The 21700-nt window shown below is 39.5% G+C and overlaps 1 protein-coding gene across 1 annotated transcript in view; it reads right to left on the bottom strand.

Annotated features, from left to right (window-relative positions):
• Positions 1-576: 576 nt before the first annotated feature.
• COL24A1 (collagen type XXIV alpha 1 chain) overlaps positions 577-21700 on the bottom strand; it is a 248411-nt gene continuing 227287 nt past the window's right edge. Inside the window, exons 56-62 of the mRNA XM_077825362.1 lie at positions 13416-13451; positions 13292-13318; positions 11954-12019; positions 10985-11153; positions 4404-4513; positions 2555-2770; positions 577-917 (exon numbers count right to left, since the gene is read on the bottom strand). Coding sequence (XP_077681488.1) covers positions 771-917; positions 2555-2770; positions 4404-4513; positions 10985-11153; positions 11954-12019; positions 13292-13318; positions 13416-13451 — 771 coding nt within the window. The 3' untranslated portion in view covers positions 577-770. The remainder of the gene's footprint in view (positions 918-2554; positions 2771-4403; positions 4514-10984; positions 11154-11953; positions 12020-13291; positions 13319-13415; positions 13452-21700) is intronic.

Here is a 21700-nt window from a genome sequence, read left to right as displayed (position 1 = left end):
AGAATAAACAAAAACATTTTAATTAAGAATTTCACATAAATAATGTTTTTACTTGTAATGAAGTATGTGTCCAAACAATTTAAGATAAGTACTTTTACAACAGAAACATATCTTGATGTAACCAGCACATACAGTCTGCAAGAGAAAAAGGGAATCAAATAATCTCTACTAAAGCCACAAGCACCTTGTGTTATAAAGAGCACCAGAAATACAAACAGGAAACACGTAAGAGGTAGTGTACCATCTGTTAAGATGTATGTGTCCAAAAGGACTATAATACAACTTAGTGTTTAAGAAAAGACAACTTATTGTACTGTGGCATAATTCACTCTCATACACAAGCTATTGCACATTTGGGAGCATTAGCCAGTATTGCTCCTTACTACTGTATGTCTCCAGCTTTCCTTAGGATATCTTGTACAGTGCTGTTAAATAGGTTATTCAGAATACTAGAGGTCCTGAAGAATTTTATGTTTAGATATATAGTTCTCAGTTCCAGGGAAATATACAAGAAAGCACCAACCAATATTTAAAAAAATTAAATACTTTAGCAATGTCGTCATAGTCTCTTTTTTAAAATGCCATTTCTCCTTCTTAGGAGGAAGTCTTTTTCTTCCTGAGATTCTTTAAGATATAACCAACAATTTGCTTTAAAATTCTTCCACAGTTTCATAATGATTTAATCTTTAATTCATTTTGGTTTTTAAAAGATGCTTTTTCTGTGCAAAAGTTCCATGGTGTTGTGAGAAACCAGAGTCAGGTCAGGAAGCTTAGAGAAAGCACACTGAACCACTTTCTATGTGTTGCTGTTGTCCTGGTTTGAGATGAGGAAACGTATGCACTTGAACAACCGGAAGGTCAGTAGTGTCCTGAGTGTGAAAAAGGAACTCTGTCTTATGCCAGCTGCCATCTTGTATCTGCAGTTCATGGAATTAGAGAGAGTATTAAATACATATCAAACTATCAATTTCAAAACACAGAGAGAATCTAGAACTCAAGGAACCAGAGAAGCAAATGCGAGATCTATTCTCTTGTCAATGCATGTAACATTTGTGTGATTTTTTTTTTTTTTTTCAAGGACCATCTCCCAATCCATTGAAGAAAGAACATCTGTCAAAATTCTAACTTGCTATAAAGCTTGATGAGGGCTTGAACTATGAGACTAATACATTTCTATATTGCCTAGGCTTCTGCTTGGAATTAATATGCATTCTTAGGAGTTATGGGGAAATCAGCTCCATTTTTTGTCATGAACTTGTTTGGTTATTTTAATTTTTAGAAAATCTCAATAAAAACTGTTACCTTATAAAAATATAAAATAACAGTATAACGCTGTTTGGGGATGTGGGAGTCTTGATGTTTGCAGTCACTCCTTTCTTGCCCAACCAGTCAAAGCAGCAGGTACAGTGGAGACCGTTGAAAAGTGAAATCCCTGCAGGAAGGGATAAGTGAGATTCTGCAGGAAATCTGTACAGTACATAGTTTCCTGAAGAGAGAGAGAGATATCTCATAGAATCTCACAGAAAAACTACACTTTTCAATAGCCATCACTGCATGTCTTACCTTCTTCCAGAACAAAAACCCAAATCTGATGTACTTCTATAAATATAGGGCCTGATTCTTCACTGCTTTTCACTTTTTGCAGTAATTTATACCAGTGCAAAGAGCTACAGGTCTAAGTGTGTTGAAAATTCTGATCTGGTAACATTTTATACCCACTTAATACAGTTTCCAGTTTGAAAAGCACCTGTCATCATGCCATCTGTCTGAACACAGATCTCCCAGTGAATTTGAAAGAGTTCCACCCCTGGAAAGATGACAGGATAAGGCTAAGTCCTTTGTTCTCTTTAGCACAGTATAGAATTGGATATTTTAGATTCTCTGTAATAAAAATATATTGCTACAAGAGTCAGTGGTAAAGGCAACATCTTGCCTGTTAATGGAGTTGATCTAATAATTATTGGAATTTTATTAGATTTTTCAGATTTTTCCAAGTTCAAAAAAATTTATTTTAGCCAATGAAAGTTTGTCCATCATCAGTTGATTACATAAGTAGACGATTGCCCTGTAACTAGTGAAGTTAATGACATTCAGTCATCAAAAGATTAACTTCTAGCCTGTAATGAACTTGCCTTCTTCCAGCAGTTTGGTTTTATTCAGATAACATCATCAGAATATATAGCTCAGCCTAAGCTTTCACCCCATGCCTGGCTGTTCCAGGATTTCCTGAAGAACCTCCATGTACCTACCCTAAGTTGCCTCCGAAGAGAGGGTCCTGTCACCTCTCAGGTTCTGGTAGCATTAACAAGCAGGGTCCACTGAGTCTGATGCTAAGAGCAAAGACAGATTCCCTGCATAACTGCAATTGCTGTTAGCATTTGGATATATCTTGAATTTAATATAAAATGGTCAACATATGGAGAGACTTGCTAAACAATATGAGAAGTGTGCTTCATGTTATGAAAATCTAAATGACCCTTGTAATGATAGAAGGAAAAATAAATGCCCAAAGCTTATATTAGTTATTAATTTAATAACGCCAAAATGTATTTACCATGCATTCGTCTGTAAGCACCTTTGGTTCAAGTAGTGTATTTGCTTCAAACTTTTGACCATTCCAGCCTTTGAAGCGAACAGATGTTTTCTGAGGATCTGCCTCATTTGTTCCCCACACTGGTGTGTTCAGACAGTGAACGGTGATGGTATGGGTTGCTTCTGAGCTCAGTAAATGAAGAAAGTTCATCTGCACTTTTCCAACTCCAAACTCCAACTAGTTTACAAAAATGTGTTGTTAGACATAACAGTTGTATCATGCTCAATGGCCAACAATCAGAAAGATTTTGGCAATATAAATACAGCACTTATAGGGGATATTAACTGTACCAGTTAATTTGGTTGACAAACCAAAATGCATATGTCTCCTGCTTTCTTCAGAAGACTTGTCAGGTGTGTATATATATACACAAGAGTAGAATCCCATAATCATCTTAATGAATGAATACAAGTGTATACAAGTATATACACTTACACACTTGTATAACTTACATTTTCAAAGCTTGTTTTAAAATTAATTAATTCTCAGTACACCCCTGAAATGTAGGTAGGTAGATATCCTTATTTTGCAGATAGGAAACTGATTCAAAGAATGGTTAAGTGACTCAAAGGAAGATATGCACAGAAAGAAGAGAGAGTTTGGATCAGAGTTCAGAAGTTCTTTGCTCCCGGTCTTGTTTGCAGTCCATTATATTGCTCTGCCTCTCAACACCTAGATTTTATTAATAACTTGAGATATTACAAGACAGAGAGAGAAAGGCGATATACATTGAGCTATATATGGAAAATATAATTTTTCTTGCTTTATTCTTAATACATATTTGCAAGAAGTAGTGCCTATGCCCCCTAAATCTGGACACACAGGAGACCCTCTGTGCACAGATCTCACCTCTCCTAATTAGAGAGGTGTCAGTTGCCTGTGCTGCACCATCCTCCAGGCCTTGTGAAGGACTCTCCCCAGGATTGGAATCTGCCTAGAAGAAAGAGGGCAGGGACTGGGCAGTTAGTAGGTGGTGCATGTTGGGTGAGGACTAAGCCTTGAAAATATAATACATTTCTGTGGTGTCCTCCATAATGGGGAAATGCCCTTGAAGAGGGATACTGGGGGAAGCAATGGTTAGGGGGGGCCCTTGCTTATGTGGATCCTCCAGTGCAGCTGTGCTGATTGGCAGAGAGAGTAGGATGTTCTGGAGATACAGTTGGCATAAAGGACACAGGTGCTCCACATAGACAGCATCCCAGGGGGCTCTATGGAGTATGGGGCAGAACCATGGCTCATTCTATTGGAATGGGAGGGCCCAACCTGAATAACAATGTGGGAGAAACCCAATGAGGGGAAACATTTGTTTTTTTCCTCCCATGGGCAATCTGGCCCACAGCCCTACAGATGTGGTACAGTACAGTTCAGTTAAAGTACATAGGTAAAACTCCACAGAAAATCAAGTCCCCATTCCAAAAGGCTTGCAGTCTAAATGTAAATAGATGTTAGGATGCATTTAGTGAAATGAAAAGAAAACCAGTTTGTACTGAATACTTCGGTGACATGTTCAAGAGCAGAGACCCTGATGTCAATTCACATTTTAATGATGACTACAGTGTGCAATACAGGTATGGGGCATTTAAAATATTATAGACAGATTAAAGAGATGCCCATTAAGGTAGTCACATAGAGACATATATGAAAAGAAACATATAATCAAATGAAACAGAGGAACACAGATCTAATTTATGGTGAAATAAAGCTGGTTAGCACTGAGAAATCTGACATGCCAGCATATATTGGGTGGGTCAGTGTTCACTTATTCAGAGTTTAAGCACAGAAACATATCCTAATGAGAAGCAATGCATACCTTTGTCACAGATACAGGTGATACACATGTCTGGCCACCAGCAGTGAAGTTGCAGAAAACCTCAATGGCATCAGAAGGACATCCAATATTTGGGTCAATCCAGTATTTTCCTATCAATTTATAATCCCAGATAAAAGGTAAAAAAAGATATAACTGCTGTTAAACAATTTTCTGAATAAAATTTCCATAATTTTTGCAAATGTTAGAAGTATTATTACTGCAGCTTGACCTCCTATGGCATCCCTAAAGAACATAACAGGCTAGCCTCATTGGAATTACTCTGGGTTTATGCCCAATGTAGGTGATCTGAATTTAGCACCAAATATTTGATGTTAAGCTAAAGCAAAGCCAAAAAAACCCCCAAAACCCACAAAGCCTCCACATTACTGTCATGTCATCAATAACTATATTCCCTGCTGTTTACCTTTTCTATGGCTTTTGTACCAGTTTGGGATTTTCAACTCTATCCTTTGTTTCCAATACTAAATACTGAGTGTGAGCAGATGGTCTGCTCCCAACAAAATCTATGCATGCTATAGGTGGTCAGACATACTCCTCTTCCTGGGATTTGGCTTTATTCAAATAATACCAAAACATGAACATAAGCCTAAGTTCTCATTCCAAGCCTGGCTAGTTCCTCCATGTCCCTGTCCTCAGTTTCCTCTGATCAGAGGTTCATTGGCAGCTCTCACATCTTGGTGGAGTTATTAAGCAGAACCTGCCATCATGAATTGGTACAAGTTATTCTGCAGCTTTATGCAGGGCTCTAACAGGGTGGTCAGCAGAAGAGCCCAGCATTCCTATGCTGGATCATAGCTCCTGCCACCCTGTTACTCTGACAAAGTCATAATCACTGCCTCTGAGCACAGCTAATCTATATTTGATGTACGGCACGCCTCATCTGTATTTATGATCTGGGTTCTGTTTAATCCCCTCTCTCTTGATTGTTTGAGTTTATTTAAGTGTGTTTTCCATCTAGAGGGATACAACAGGGGGTTTGGATACATGGCAGACATTGTAACTAATCTCAAAGTAAAATACAGTTTGAAAAATGTACCGAAAGGCCTGTGCCAACAGAGAAAAGAAAAAAATTAAGCTTTGGAATTACAAGAAAGATAACTTAAGTTTTACATTTATATTAACAGTTACACAGTTAGAACTGGTACACTCTTATCCACTCTAGATTCTAGAGCACATTTCCTTGATGGAACTAATGTTCATTCTATAAATAATACTGACTATTCAGCAGCTAGGAGATGTAAATTAGGCTCTTAACACTGAGTCCTCTTCTCCACATACAGTAGCTAGAGATTTGTTTCAAAATTAATTCTGAGAGGAAATCCTTTTTCTATAGTTAGGGTAATAGACGCTCATCAATTTCTGTGAACAGGAAATTAGTACAAGAGCCAGATCATAAAATAACAAATTGTTTGTTTGCACATAAGGCCTGGAGTGCACAAAATGCTTTTATTTTCCCTATCTTCATTTCACTTTTGCTGATAAGATCACAGGTGATCCTCTCTATAATGTGTATGTGTAATGTGCTTAAAGATGTTGGTTAGTGTTTGCTTTCATACTTGGGATAGAACATTAAGGCCAATTATTTGTTTGTTATCCTGGTGCAACTCCCACTAAAGTCAGTGAGAGAAGAAACAGTGCAAGTGACAAGTCTAAAATAAAGCAGAATTTAGTTCCATGTTTCCTAAGCGGCAGTTAAAGATGGACTAGACTGTGCCCCAGAATCGACAAATGGTGGTTCCTTTGTGCAAATCTCCCCCAGCCTGCACGGAAGACGAGGCCAGTCACTCTTGCAGCATTCTCCCCACCCCCATTCCTAGGACCATATGGTGGGTTCTCCTTGTGGTTGGGATCCATGCAGGAGAGTGCAACGGGAATGGGTGGCTTCCAGTGAGGGCTGAGCACATCCTTTCTTTACCAGTGCTTTAAGTACTGAGATTACGTAGACAAGATAATATAACCTGGGGTTCTATTATCTTTTGTGTGGTGCCCCTTCTGTAACAGAAACCCCTCTTTCAAAGGGCGGTCCTGGGGGCAATTGGACCTCTGATCGTGCAGTTCCACTGGGAATGCACTAGCAAGAACTGAGAAGGCAAGATGAAATGACACCTGGGTTCTAGAGCCTGAGAGAATAGCTCTGGCTTCATGTGGATCCTGGAGGACCCATGGAGTTTGGAGTCTAACCCACAGAGGGCATGGTGAGGGGGCAAACCCCCATGATGGAACAACTTTGTTTAGGAAACCTCATTGAATTTTCCTCTCCCTTAGCCTCTCGCGGCTTTTTACTACATGAGGGATGTTCCTATCCTTTGCTTTTACCATGCTACTATGACACAGACAATGAGATTTTAATCCTCGACTGTTTGGGATTTGGCTACTTAACTCCATTAGGCTCCTTGGAAGAGTCTTGTTTTACATGAGTTTTCTAAACATGTTTATGCATGTTTAAATCATTACAGTATGTGAAAGCCAATGCATACATTTATGGTGAAAATGAATACTTTTGCTACATACAGACAAACCCTACCACCACAGGTAAGTACAGCTCCATTGCAGGGTAAGGGGTGGAGGGCTAGGTTCCTGCTGTCTGCACACCCTGCACCTTAATGCACAGGGCAGTGTCAGAAATGGGGCAAGGGCTGATGATTCACCAGTTGTTTCCCCTTCCCTCATGTGCAAAGGGGGTGTAGGAGCTATTGTCTGCAGTGGTCTCAGAGTTGTTCCATTGCTGCTCCACAATTTTCAGAAGGGAGATACCTTCCTTCTTGACCTCTGCAGCTATCCACAGTGCACAGTCTGGTTGCTCAGGGCCAGGACTTGGCCCACAGAAAATAGTCTACATATAGGAAGAAAATTCTCTCATGATTGGCTAATAACAATCAGGTATGAGTCAGTAAGTTGACTCTGACAAAGACTGACTCTGGACAATTTTACCCATTTAGATGGCATATAGATTCATAGATACCAAGGTCAGAAGGGACCATTATGATCATCTAGTCCAACCTCCTGCACAACGCAGGCCACAGAACCTCACCCGCTCACTCCTGCGAAAAACCTCTCACCTATGTCTGAGCTATTGAAGTCCTCAAATCGTGGTTTAAAGACTTCAAGGAGCAGAGAATCCTCCAGCAAGTGACCCGTGCCCCATGCTACAGAGGAAGACGAAAAACCTCCAGGACCTCTTCCAATCTGCCCTGGAGGAAAATTCCTTCCTGACCCCAGATATGGCGATCAGCTAAACCCTGAGCATATGGGCAAGATTCACCAGCCAAATACCCAGGAAAGAATTTTCTGTATTAGTTTCTGGGTAGGGCCCAGAAGTATCATATCTGATACAGAATGTTCAGAGAATGCTTCAGCAAATTAATCCTTCCTGTTTAAACACTTCAGGGATGTAAAGACTCCAAAAAACATTCCAACAGTATCTGGAATGTATTTTAGAGCGGGTTACTTTGTCAATGTGAAACCAGAAATAGTTCTGAATACTTTTACATTTCCCATTTATTTAAGCTCAAACACCTTCTGCAGAGCCAATGAAATCCTACAGTTGCTATCTATAAGTCTGGTGAAGGAAGAATACAGAAAAGCTTAAGGAATGTTTAGGGACTTGATAAGTCTGGCTTCTTGCATGCTGTTTAGCTCATCAGAGGGCACAACAATAATTCCCCTTAAAATTTACATAAGGTTACATTTTAAAATAAGTACTTTGTCCCCATTACCTCTAAATATATTTCCTTTTTGCATATTTGCTTTTATTTTAACAATTGTTACCTCTTAGAAATTCCTGATGCTAATGGAAAGATTTGCAGATATTTATAATGAACACACTCAGACAGTGAAGTATGTGAATACTTCCATTGATGTCACATTTCAATGACCAGTCAAGATTTATTGATTAATGGTTGCCTCAAATAGAATAGTTGTCAATATATCTGATTATACACATTTTTTATTATAACAATATAGACCTTTACCCACACAAAGTTCGTTGCAGGATCAGATATTTAGGAAATTATTTCTATAACAAAGCTAGATTTAAAAGATGTGAAAATGTTACTAAATATTAGAAAAAATAGATTTTCAGCATGTTTTTTATTTACTCTATATCTGAAGTACTTTAGTGTTAAAATAAAAATATAATTATACATATCTATACAACATGGCCTGCTTTCACCATATTTGAACATAATACAGGACATTCCAAAGCACTGTCTAGTAGCCTGTTATTTACTCTATTCTTATGCTATGTAATGACTGGGCTCAATCCTTTCCCCTTTGAAGATACAATTGGCTTCAGTGGGAGCAGGATCAAATCCATATTGTCAGGAAACTGTGATAATTACAGAACTCAGATTCTGCACATTGAGTCAGATGATGCCAGTGGCTCAGATTCTGCAAATACTTGCATACATGAGTAACTTTATACATGTGAAAAGAAAAGGAGTACTTGTGGCACCTTAGAGACTAACCAATTTATTTGAGCATGAGCTTTCGTGAGCTACAGCTCACTTCATCGGATGCATCGGATATATCGGATGCATAGAGATGGTTAGTCTCTAAGGTGCCACAAGTACTCCTTTTCTTTTTGCGAATACAGACTAACACGGCTGTTACTCTGAAACCTGTCTTTATACATGTGAGTAGTTCAATGGGACAAGTTCACGTGTATAAAATTATTAAAACATGTAAGAGCTTCCTGGAGTGGGCACTTCAGTCAGTCATGTCAATATGCCCGGTTTCGTCAAGCTGCAGTCTGAGGGTGTTGGTATGAGCAGTGAACACTAAATATGCTAACATCAGAAGACATACCTTACATATACAATATATTCATATCAACTTAGTGCAAAATGCATATAGATTTGTGCCAGTTTGAGCAGTGATGGCCATGAGCACTTCTGAAGAAGTTTAAGCAATTTTGAATATGGTGTTAGGAGCCAGTGATCCAGTGTTAGAGCAAATATTTTAAATACCTAAGGACCAATTAATTACCTCCAAAATTTATTTTTGAAAAATAAATCTATAACCTACTGTAAACATGTAAACAATATGAAGATATTGTGATAGGTGCTGCAGAAATACTATGGTAGTTAGATTAAGGCAGGGCTTTTCAAAGGGGCATAAAGGTACTAGATGCTCAACTTCCAATGAAAAAAGAAAAGGAGTACTTGTGGCACCTTAGAGACTAACAAATTTATTTGAGCATAAGCTTTTTGTTGAAGAATTGCCACCAGAAGCAAATACTCACCAGCAACCACACACCACACAACAGAACCACTAACCCAGGAACCTATCCTTGCAACAAAGCCTGTTGCCAACTGTGTCCACATATCTATTCAGGGGACACCATCATAGGGCCTAATCACATCAACCACACTATCAGAGGCTCATTCACCTGCACATCTACCAATGTGATATATGCCATCATGTGCCAGCAATGCCCCTCTGCCATGTACACTGGCCAAACGGGACAGTCTCTACGTAAAAGAATAAATGGACACAAATCAGACGTCAAGAATGATAACATTCAAAAACCAGTCGGAGAACACTTCAATTTCTTTGGTCACTTGATTACAGACCTAAAAGTGGCAATTCTTCAACAAAAAAACTTCAAAAACAGACTCCAACGAGAGACTGCTGAATTGGAATTAATTTGCAAACTGGATACAATTAACTTAGGCTTGAATAGAGACTGGGAGTGGATGGGTCATTACACAAAGTAAAACTATTTCCCCATGTTTATTCCCCCCACCCCCCACTGTTCCTCGGACGTTCTTGTCAACTGCTGGAAATGGCCCACCTTGATTATCACTACAAAAGGTTAAAGCTCTCGTTCTGGTAATAGCTCACCTTACCTGATCACTCTCGTTACAGTGTGTATGGTAACACCCATGGTTTCATGTTCTCTGTATATATAAATCTCCCCACTGTATTTTCCACTGAATTTATCCGATGAAGTGAGCTGTAGCTCACAAAAGCTTATTTGTTCGTCTCTAAGGTGCCACAAGTACTCCTTTTCTTTTTTGCGGATACAGACTAACATGGCTGCTACTCTGAAATCTTCCAGTTTCAGTGTACGCAAACCCACAATGTCGAATGAAAAAGGTAAACTTAGAAGTCTGGGTGTGGGCAGTAACAAGTCTCTAAGCCTGATTTTCATCAGTCTATATCAATTGACTTCAGCTGAGTTACCCTTGGTTTACACCAGCATGATCAGAGTATCATATCCTCTGTACTGAGAAAATGCAGGTTTGAGATTGTTTTAAAGCTGCTGCCACTCACAAGAAATTCAGCACTGAGTATTGGCAGGTTGGAATAGCCTAGAAGAAGCAGCAGTTATTTTTTCACCATCCACAGAGAGCAGAAGCAGCTTTGGGGATAAAATGACAGGTAAGTCCATTATGGATAGGTGTGTGGTACTCAGTAGTTATATGGAATTAACAAGTTAAAATTAATACAGTTATTAAAATGCCACCCATTACGGTTTTGCTCTAGAAATTAAAAGTTGGAAACAAGATATTCTAAATCCTGATGGTATATATGATTTGATGAAAGTAGACACTTACCATCTGATACTTTACGTTCACAGTTAAGCAAATCCCTGCAGATGCGTGCTGGGTTATCTCGAGTGCCGAGGGGGTTCTTGATACTGTGCAGTAAATTGCTAAGGTAGTGTAGCGTTTTGAATATCTCTGCACTGTGATCTAGTAAATTTACTTCAGTATTCTGGTACCTCTGCCGTTAGCAATAATGTTATCACAAAAACGCCATAGCAGCAGTGCATGCAGTTAAATCAAATGCCCATTGGAGACCACATGCAGAAATGAAAGGTGTTTATGATGCATGCAGCCGGCCACATATGAGATAATAGAAATGATTTATTCAAATTAAAAATAATTAGTACATTTTATTAAAATCATTGGAGAAAAGGTGTTACAGTCAGGTTAAAAATTGTTATAAACATTGTTATAATACATGGAAATGGAAATTTGAATACACAAAAAAGAAAAAAAAAGAAAGAAATTAGTTCATTTTATAAGCGATACCTTACACTGTCAGATTTTGAACAACAGAGTTAATAGTCTTAGGTCCCAATCTAAAGACACATACAAATGTGCTTAACTTTACACATGTGTGGAGTCCCATTGATGCAACGACTCTACTCACATGCATGAAGTTAAGCGTGTGTAAGTGACTGATGGATCAAGGCCTTAATGACAGTCTCATTTGTAGACATCTAGCTGAATGTATACACTTCACATTGTATAATGGATTGATACTTTCCATCCTCTTTAATCATATTTAAACATTAGAAATACTGTGGTTTTTAAAACTTGACTTAAATTGCATACTATATATCCAATTGTGTTTAATCATATTATACATGGGTTAGTTTTTCCTCACAAAACAGTTTCTAGTTTTTCTCTGTTTTCAATAAAGCCTTTGTGAAGAAGCCATGTTTTGGCCTTAAAAAACCCAACTCTTTATACATTTTCTAATGTATGTGCCAATGTAAATAAAGCAAGATATATTACCTCCATCTGTAGTGCACCATTTGATTCAATCAACGCTTGAATAGCAGCATTGATGTCCATTTGTTTCTGTGTAAACCAAAACCATTGAAGATCAGCAGTAAGATCAACAGAGAATAAAATTAAGGTTGTAAGTTCTTCAAGTATTGCTGCAGAAATATACCAGTTATATGTGATGAAGAATTTGAAAGTCTCTTGATTAAAACATATTGCACATAAATGTGTATGTATCAAAAAGGACAAAAAAGCCCAACTTCCCCAAAACCTCTGAGGCCCTCTAATTGTTTAGTTGAATGCTCCACATCCATTAAATTACAAACTATGAATTTTTACTTTTAAAAAGAAAAAACAAACGGATGAAATGGTATACTCTTATTTTAAAGAATTGTAATTTAAAAAAATAAATTAATTACTTTAGTTTATTTTATCAGTTATTTTCCTGGAAAAAAAATAAAACAAACAAAACAAAAAATCCCCAGCCCAAACTATTGGCTCCAAACCTGTCTGCCATCCATCTAATCTAATACATCAACAGTTACAAATACTATTTATAGATGGAGAAAAAGGTGATATTTACTCTCCAAACAAGATACACAAAAAACAATTCAGTCTCTAGTCATGCACATACAACATGGGCCAGATTCCCTGGTCCCTTTGCACTACTCTAGTGGTGAAATGTGCTATATCTTGCCAGCTGAGAAGTCCTTTGATGTGATGGAGTCCTTGGCTGGCATCCAACTAGTTCAGCTGCCTCCTATACCACAGGCCACCCTAGCCCTACTGTAGGGGGAATGCCAGAGTGGGAGGGGGTGCAGCATCTGTCATGCCATGTCCTGACTCAGGAGGGTGGCCCAGGAAGGGGGCTGCCCAATAGAGCAGAAATAACAGAAAAGGACTAGAACACTAAATCCATCCTCCCAGTAAATGCTGGATTATAATCCCCTAGAAGAAAACGGATACATTTGATGTGTATGCATCTGGTGAATGACATACCACGGAGCATCCTACTTCCCTTCAGAATTTGTATATGCTGAATTCCTACATGTAAGCTTTAAAACTGGACTGAAGTTTACGTAGGCCAAGTGTGTGAGCATGGGCATATGATTTGCCCTTTTAGGACTCTGCAACATGGTAGCACTACTAGAACAGAAGATGTCAGACAGGAGGTTTAGCATAGCAACTATATCTGAGCTTAGATATTATAGTGATGAGTGCTAAAGAAAACACATTTGAATTTCACTTGAGATGATAGAGGAAGCAATACCCTATGAAGAGGGTCTCAACATTTTCACTTTCAACAATGAGGAAATGAGTTGCAGTGAGCACAATTATGAAACTTACTCTTGGACCAGGTACCCCAGGTGGACCCTAGAAAACAAGAGAAAGCAGTTATTAGGTATTGCAGGCTTCTTTAAATCACACATGCAAGGAGAACCTAGATAAAAATAGCTCTTTATACACTTACCGGTGGACCTGGATGACCCCGTGGTCCCTGAGGGCCCTAGGAGAAAGGAAGATAAAATGCATTAGGGTTAAAAAAAATCCTTCTACTTTTGAATTTTTTTTTTTAAATCAGAAAATGCCATAATGAAGTGTAGTCAGCTGTGATCTGCACAAAGATTTCTTGGTAGAGCTGTAGACCATTTGTCTCCACTTCTGAATGTACTGCATTGTGCATTTTTAAAAACTAAGTGTTGTTCTTATGAAAGGTGCCAGACTGACAGTGCTGGATATAGAAACAACCCTCTGTTTTTCTGATCACACTTGATATTAAGAGTACATTTATAAATAGTGTGCAGAGGGTTAATAAATATTTAATAGATCTTATAGGCATGTCACACATGAGTAGTGTGTGTTATGGATAGCTATAAGCACATTAGCACAAAGTGTTATAGATGGTTATAAAGAGTTTCTTGACTTACTGAACTCTAATAGTTGATCAACCTTTTACTAAATGATATATTAATAAATTATTAGCCCTTAATAAACTATTTATAAAAGTACACTTAATACAAAGTATGACATTTGATTCAGGACATGGAACACTTACATCATGGGCCCTGACATTGCAAACTTCTCTCCTTCTAATGCAAGCAACATGTCACCACCATTGCTGACCACAGAGGAACTTCATTTAAGGGTGGAATTAAGCAGCAAGAAGGGAGGAGGAACCAATTACAGTCACAGGGGCCTTGCAGGGCATAATGTGTACAACACACACAAAAGGTTAACACAAGTAGAAAAGGAAAGAGAAAAGTCTACACCTCGGGTGTAGACCTCATAAAAATCACACCCCTAATCAACACTGTTATACCAGCAAAAGTTTCTAGTGTAGACCTGGCCAAAACCCTCATCCTAGTAGTAAACCATTTCATCTGTTTCTTTCAGTTCTCTAACCAATACACTAACAAGTAGTATGTCATCCAAGAGACTTCAAAAGAAACATCTGCATAAGCATCACTGTGCAGAACAACTGTGAGCATGATCCTCCATCTCAAACTGCCAACCAAGTCAATGGGAGTTTGGGGTGTTTAGAGCATGCAGGGTTGTGTCCCATGCTAGTCCACATACATTTAAATGGGAGGATGCCAGATAAGATCATATAAAAGAGACACATTTGGGTAACCAAGACTTTTCAGATCTATCGATCTCTAGAAGCACATTGGTCACACTCTTTAGCCCATATGATGTAAAATTCATGGGACAGAACACATGGTAGCTATGTGAGAGCGCATTTTGATTTCCAATGGGAGCTGTTACGATCACCTTGATTCAATCTCCATAGCCCAAATCTGTATTTTGTGAGTGCTGCTGTTCTATAAACAGCTGTATAGTAATTATGGAGAGGAGTTAAAACTGAGGACATTTCTTTATGTTTAAGTTTAGCCTTTGCTGATTTTTACTGTGAAGGCATTAAGGGTTGAATCAGTTTGGATATTTAATTTTGTCAGCTTTTCAACCATCACCTACTGTCACTGGATCCTACTTACCTGGTTTCACCCAGTGTATGCATATTCAAGACTATAAGCCACCACCTCTATCTCGCAGACCAACATCTACTGTAGTTTTACCGAGGCACCATTGATTAGTGGTTAATGTAGGGGAACAGTAATATAACATAAAACTTCTGATTCCTAACTGTGCCACTAACTCTGTGTGATTTTGGCAAGTCACATAACCTCACTCTGCCTCACTTAATCCATCTACAGCTAATAATACTTACTGACCTTTAAATAATTGTTATTATAATATTGATGAGAAATGATGTTAGCAAAATCTTCCTATGACTACTTTGGGTCAGATTCTCAGCTGGTGTAAGTCAAATGAGTTCAACAGTGCTATGCCAGTTTATGCCAGCTGAAAATTTTGCATTTAATTAACCAGATCAGTAGCACATTTGTTGTCAATATGTCTCAAGGATCCTTCAAACCAATGTGTGTATATTGCGGTATTCTTTGATCATGCTTAGCGAAGTGCATTTGATATCCTTATTGGTAGAAAAAGAAAGGGAAAGGGTGAAAAGAAACAAAAAGAATGATTTCCACAGTGTAAGGAGATATTTGTGTATCTTGGTTCAGGACTAGGTTACACAATGGCCAAGTTACATCAAGATGTGAAGGCTTCAATGATCTATACTGCTCCTATGTAAACACTTATTTCTGGTGAATAGATGTCTTTGTTCTGTGTACAGTGATTCAAAACTTTCACTGGATTTCTCTTATAGCTGAACGAGTCTCTATTTTTGGTGTATGCACCAAAACTGTATGTCTGTGGAACTATTTTAAGACACTTGAGATTTATAGAGAGGGATTTTATTGACAGTTGTATTGTTCTGATGAATTTAAACTGTTCTAAAAGGAGGTGATGTGACTCAGTCTGCCTTGATCCACTATCTCCTGACCTTGCTAATCAAATCCCATATGAAAAGGTAAATTGGCAGTCAACTGCTACCTGGGGAAAACCCCCTTAGGCATATTACATTTCTTAAACGTTTTAAAACTTCAAGGATCTATATCAATTACTTTTACAAGTCTTTTAAATATAACAAAATTTCAAATAGTATGTTGGAAATTCTGTAGAAACATTATAAATGCTCCTTTCTGCCACAGAGCTGCAGTAGAAGGTTAAATTGCACATTTTATGAATTAAGTTAATAGCAGAATATTCCCCTGGAATGTACAGGATTAGCTTTATGAATCTACTTAAATGCTAATGTGATCAAAGGATAAGTAAAGGAGTGAGAAAAGTATAATTCCAGTTCCTTAATACCAAAACCAAAGAATAAAATGAATTATTTTTAGTGTGAGCATGAGCTTTCGTGAGCTACAGCTCACTGTAGCTCACGAAAGCTCATGCTCAAATAAACTGGTTAGTCTCTAAGGTGCCACAAGTACTCCTTTTCTTTTTGCGAATACAGACTAACACGGCTGTTACTCTGAAACCTATTTTTAGTGTGTTCTTTAATCCTTTCAAGCCCTTAATTTGACAGCTAGCACAAAAGGTCAAAGGCCCAAACTCCATTCTTTTCTCTTTGGTACTTCAAAATTCTGATCCTACAAACATTTATGCGTGTGCTTAACTTTAAGCATGAGCAATCAGGGACTTCAATAGCGCTACTTACATGTTTACAGTTAAGTATGTACATAAGTGTTCGCAGGATCAGGACCGTAAATCCAGTTGGCCTGATTTTCAGAGGCGCTGAGCACTCATAACTCCTGTTTGATTTAAAGAGAGTTGTGGGTGCCCAGCCTCTATGAAAATCAGGACACATGGTGTTGATCATTGTCTTACACAACCTTTATACCAGTGTAACAATGCTGACTGGAGTGGAATTCTTCCTGAGTTACACTGGCGTAAGTGAGAAGAATCACCCTTTACGTGTTTTTATGTCCCATTTTATTGAAGACAATATGATGATAGGAAGGGCTAATAATGTGATCCTTGGATGCATAAATGGGAATCTCAAGTAGGAGCAGGGAGGTTATATTACCTCTGTGTTTGGCCTGATGAGACTGCTGCTGTGTCCAGTTCTGGTGCCAACAATTCAGGAAAGATGTTCATGCCTTGATAGACTCAAGGAGTTTAATCTATTTAGCTTAACAAAGAGAAGGTCATGGGGTGACTTGATTACAGTCTATTAGTACCTACATGGAGAAAAATATTTACTAATGGGCTCTTCAGTCGAGCAGACAAAGGTATATTTAACAAGATCCAATGGCTGGCAGTTGAAGCTAGATAAATTCAGACTGGAAATAGATTGTAAATTTTTAACAGTGAGGAGAAAGTAAATAAGGAAGTGTTATTTACTCCTTCTCATGACATAAGAACTAGGATGAAATGAAATGAAATCAAATGAAATAGGCAGCAGGTTTAAAACAAATAAAAGGAAGTTATTTCTTCACACAACGCACAGTCAACCTGTGGAACGCTTTGCCAGAGGATGTTGTGAAGGCCAAGACTGTAACAGGGTTCAAAAAAGAACTAGATAAATTCATGGAGGATAGGTCCATCAATGGCTATTAGCCAGGATGGGCAGGGATGGTGTCCCTAGCCTCTGTTTGCCAGAAGCTGGGAATGGGCAACAGGGGATGGATCACTTGATGCTTACCTGTTCTGTTCATTCCCTCTGGGGCACCTGGCATTGGCTACTGTCAGAAGACAGGATATTGGGCTAGATGGACCTTTGGTCTGACCCAGTAGGGCCATTCTTATGTTCTTATGTTAATTAACCATTGGAACAATTAACAAGGGTTGTGATGGATTCTCCATCACTGACAATTTTAAAATCAAGATTGAATGTTTTTTTAAAAAGACAAGTTCTAGTTCAAAAGGAGTTATTTTGGGAGAGTTCTATGGTCTGTGTTATCCAGAAGGTCAGACTAAATGATCACAACAGTCCCTTTTCTGGCCTCGGAATCCATGACTTTATGACAGGCATACATCATCAGCTGAAGAAAATAATGCAGAATACTCAGTATCTTCCCATTCAGCACAGGCAGTGCTGCTTGACTGAAATTAGGAATATTCTGAGGGGTGTTTCTGACCTTTAAGCAGATGTTTGGTGGGAAAATGAAACTCAGTTGTGAATGTTTGCAAGGGGTAAGAATCCCTTCATTTGACAAGAAAATGTCTGCTGCAAATACAAGAGTAGGGTTCAGTCCAGCAAAGTGTATCTGCAACTTCAAGCCAGGGTCCCTATTTAGATACAAGTTGGCCTGCTGTTGAAGGCTAAAAAGCAAAAAATTATGAGCCAAATCCTCAGCTGCTGTAGATGGATATAGTTCTATTGACGCTGATGGAGCTTCACCAGCTTACATTAGCTGAAGACCTGGCCCAGCATATGAAACCAGTTTCTGAGTTAGCTGGGGAAAGGAGAAAGTGTGGGCCATTAATGGTGGTTTGGAATCTTAATGGCTCCCATTAACCAGGACAATTGACTGTAGATGGCTCTGTTTTACTTTAAGTCTTCCTGTATACCTGTGGGCTGGCAAGGGGGTAATGAAGTCTTGCGTTGACATGTGATCATGTCATCTGAACTGGAATTCATCTTTAACCTGGTACTTTTCTATTGAGAAGGAGGGGTGGGAACCCAGAGGGACAAAGGATTCCCGCCTTATGCAAAAGATAAATAAGTGGGTGGAACAGAACAAAGTAGGGGGCAATCATGAGAAATCCCCTAGCTACCACCTGAGCTGGAACAAGGGCTGTACCAGGGGAAAGGACTGTGCCCAGACTAGGAAGGCGTCCAGTCTGTGATAGAAGCTTATTGAAACATCTGAGGGTGAGGTTTTATCTGTATATTCAGTTTTCTTGGGCCATGTCTACACTACCCGCTGGATCGGTGGGTAGTGATCGATTTATCGGGGATCGATTTATCACATCTAGTGTAGACGCAATAAATCAATCCCTGATCGCTCTGCCGTCGACTCCGGAACTCCACCACGGCGAGAGGCGGAAGCGGAGTTGACGGGGGAGCGGTGGCCATTGATCCCGCGCTGCAAGGACGCGAAGTAAGTGATTCTAAGTCAATCTAAGATACATCAACTTCAGCTACGCTATTCTCTACGCTATTCAGCAGAGGATGTGGAAAAAGCTAATGTACTCAATGCTTTTTTTACCTCTGTCTTCACGAACAAGGTCAGCTTCCAGACTACTGCACTGGGCAGCACAGTATGGGGAGGAGGTGACCAGCCCTCTGTGGAGAAAGAAGTGGTTCAGGACTATTTAGAAAAGCCGGACGAGCACAAATCATGGGGCCGGATACACTGCATCCGAGGGCGCTAAAGGATTTGGCAGATGTGACTTCAGAGCCATTGGCCATTATCTTTGAAAACTCAAAGATGGCATTTGGGGGAGGTCCCGGACGACTGGAAAAAGGCTAATGTAGTGCCCATCTTTAAAAAAAGGGAAGAAGGAGGATCCGGGGAACGACAGCCCAGTCAGCCTCAATCAGTCCCTGGAAAAATCATGGAGCAGATCCTCAAGGAATTAATTCTGAAGCACTTCGAGGAAAGTGATCAGGAACAGTCAGCATGGATTCACCAAGGGCAAGTCATGCCTGACTAACCTAATTGCCTTCTATGATGAGATAACTGGCTCTGTGGATGAGGGAAAGCAGCGGACGTGTTATTCCTTGACTTTAGCAAAGCTTTTGATATGGTCTCCCACAGTATTCTTGCCAGCAAGTTAAAGAAGTATGGGCTAGATGAATGGACTATAAGGTGGATAGAAAGTTGGCTAGATCATCGGGCTCAGTGAGTAGTGATCAATGGCTCCATGTCTCATTGGCAGCTGGTATCAAGCAGAATGCCCCAAGGGTCGGTCCTGGGGCCGGTTTTGTTCAATATCTTCATAAATGATCTGGAGGATGGTGTGGACTGCACACTCAGCAAGTTTGCAGATGACACTGAACTGGGAGGAGTGGTAGATACACTGGAGGGTAGGTATAGGATACAGAGGGCCCTAGACAAATTAGAGGACTGGGCCAAAAGAAATCTGATGAGGTTCAACAAGGACAAGTGCAGAGTCCTGCACTTAGGACGAAAGAATCCCATGCACTGCTACAGACTAGGGACCGAGTGGCTAGGCAGCAGTTCTGCAGAAAAGGACCTAGGGGTTACAGTGGATGAGAAGCTGGATATGAGTCAACAGTGTGCCCTTGTTGCCAAGAAGGCTAACGGCATTATAAGCTGTTTAACTAGGAGCATTGCCAGCAGATCGAGGGACGTGAGCATTCCCCTCTATTTGACATTGGTGAGGCCTCATCTGGAGTACTGTGTCCAGTTTTGGGCCCCACACTACAATAAGGATGTGGAAAAATTGGAAAGAGTCCAGCGGAGGGCAACAAAAATGATTAGGGGGTTGGAGCACATGATTTATGAGGAGAGGCTGAGGGGACTGCGATAGTTTAGTCTGTGGAAGACAAGAATGAGGGGGGATTTGATAGCCGCTTTCAACTACCTGAAAGGGGGTTCCAAAGAGGATGGATCTAGACTGTTCTCAGTGGTACCAGATGACAGAACAAGAAGCAATGGTCTCAAGTTGTAGTGGGGGAGGTTTAGGTTGGATATTAGGAAAAACTTTTTCACTGGGAGAGTGGTGAAGCATTGGAATGGGTTACCTAGGGAGGTGGTAGAATCTCCTTCCTTTTAAGGTCAGGCTTGACAAAGCCCTGGCTGGGATGATTTAGTTGGGGATTGGTCCTGCTTTAAGCAGGGGGTTGGACTAGATGATCTCCTGAGGTCCCTTCCAACCCTGATATTCTATGATTGTGCTCACAAAGTTGTAGACGGTATTAGCTCCAGTAGTGAATATTAGAGAGCAAGTCCATAAAAGGTGGTATAATATGCTAATTTATTGTTACTGTGAATAACTAACAATGCCAAAGAGGTGAGACACCTTTGTTCATACTGCCTCTTACACATGAAACCCCCTCCTCATGTCTGCTAACACCCTCTCCTCATTTAAATCCCTACTGCAAATTCAATTCTTCTGCAATGCCTGCAACAAGGGAGCCATTAACACCACCTGAAATATTTTTTATAAAAGGAAAACAAAACAAAATGTATAGAACCACCAAGATGTGCATATATACAAACTGAAGATTCAAGTGACTGTATTGCTATAGCCTTCACCCTCCATCTCCCCATTGCCTCCCCGCTGTTTCTAACCACCACTCATTATATCACATCTAACATTTACACTGGCAGATCCTTGAGATGCGGACAGTCTTTTATTAAGAGCTATACTTTCTGGGTGCTATAAAATGTTGAGAGCCATCCATTTTATAGTTCAAACTAGGAAAAACACAGGATGTTACTGTGAGTTTGTAATGCTTTACATTTATTTAAACCTCTGAGAACTTAAAAAAAATCCACTGTCAACCACGTAAATTATGAGGGAGGGCGGGGTGAAATTATATGAAGTTCCATACAGATTACTTCTGTCTGTTAAAAAACTAATGGGCCTGATTCCCCTCTGCTTTTCCTCTTGTGGAGCCATTTATATCTGTGCAAAGTGAATGGACAGTAGGTATTAGAAACACTTCCATCAGCATGAGTGAAAAATTAAGATTTGGTAGCATTTTACATCAGTGAGCCATTAGAAAATCAGGTCTGTTTATTGTCCCCAAAGAATGTCTCTGTGAGTCCTAGCCAATGTTGGGTCAAGAGAAATAGAAATGACTTCTGTCATTATTTTGGAATTCTAAGAATCTACTGAGGGGTATCTGGATCTGGGAGAAATCAAACC

Source organism: Eretmochelys imbricata, chromosome 8 (genome assembly GCF_965152235.1).
Source record: "Eretmochelys imbricata isolate rEreImb1 chromosome 8, rEreImb1.hap1, whole genome shotgun sequence".
Lineage (NCBI taxonomy): Eukaryota > Metazoa > Chordata > Testudines > Cheloniidae > Eretmochelys > Eretmochelys imbricata.
The sequence above is the reverse complement of the archived record's forward strand: the minus strand, read 5'-3'. Positions and strand labels throughout refer to the sequence as shown.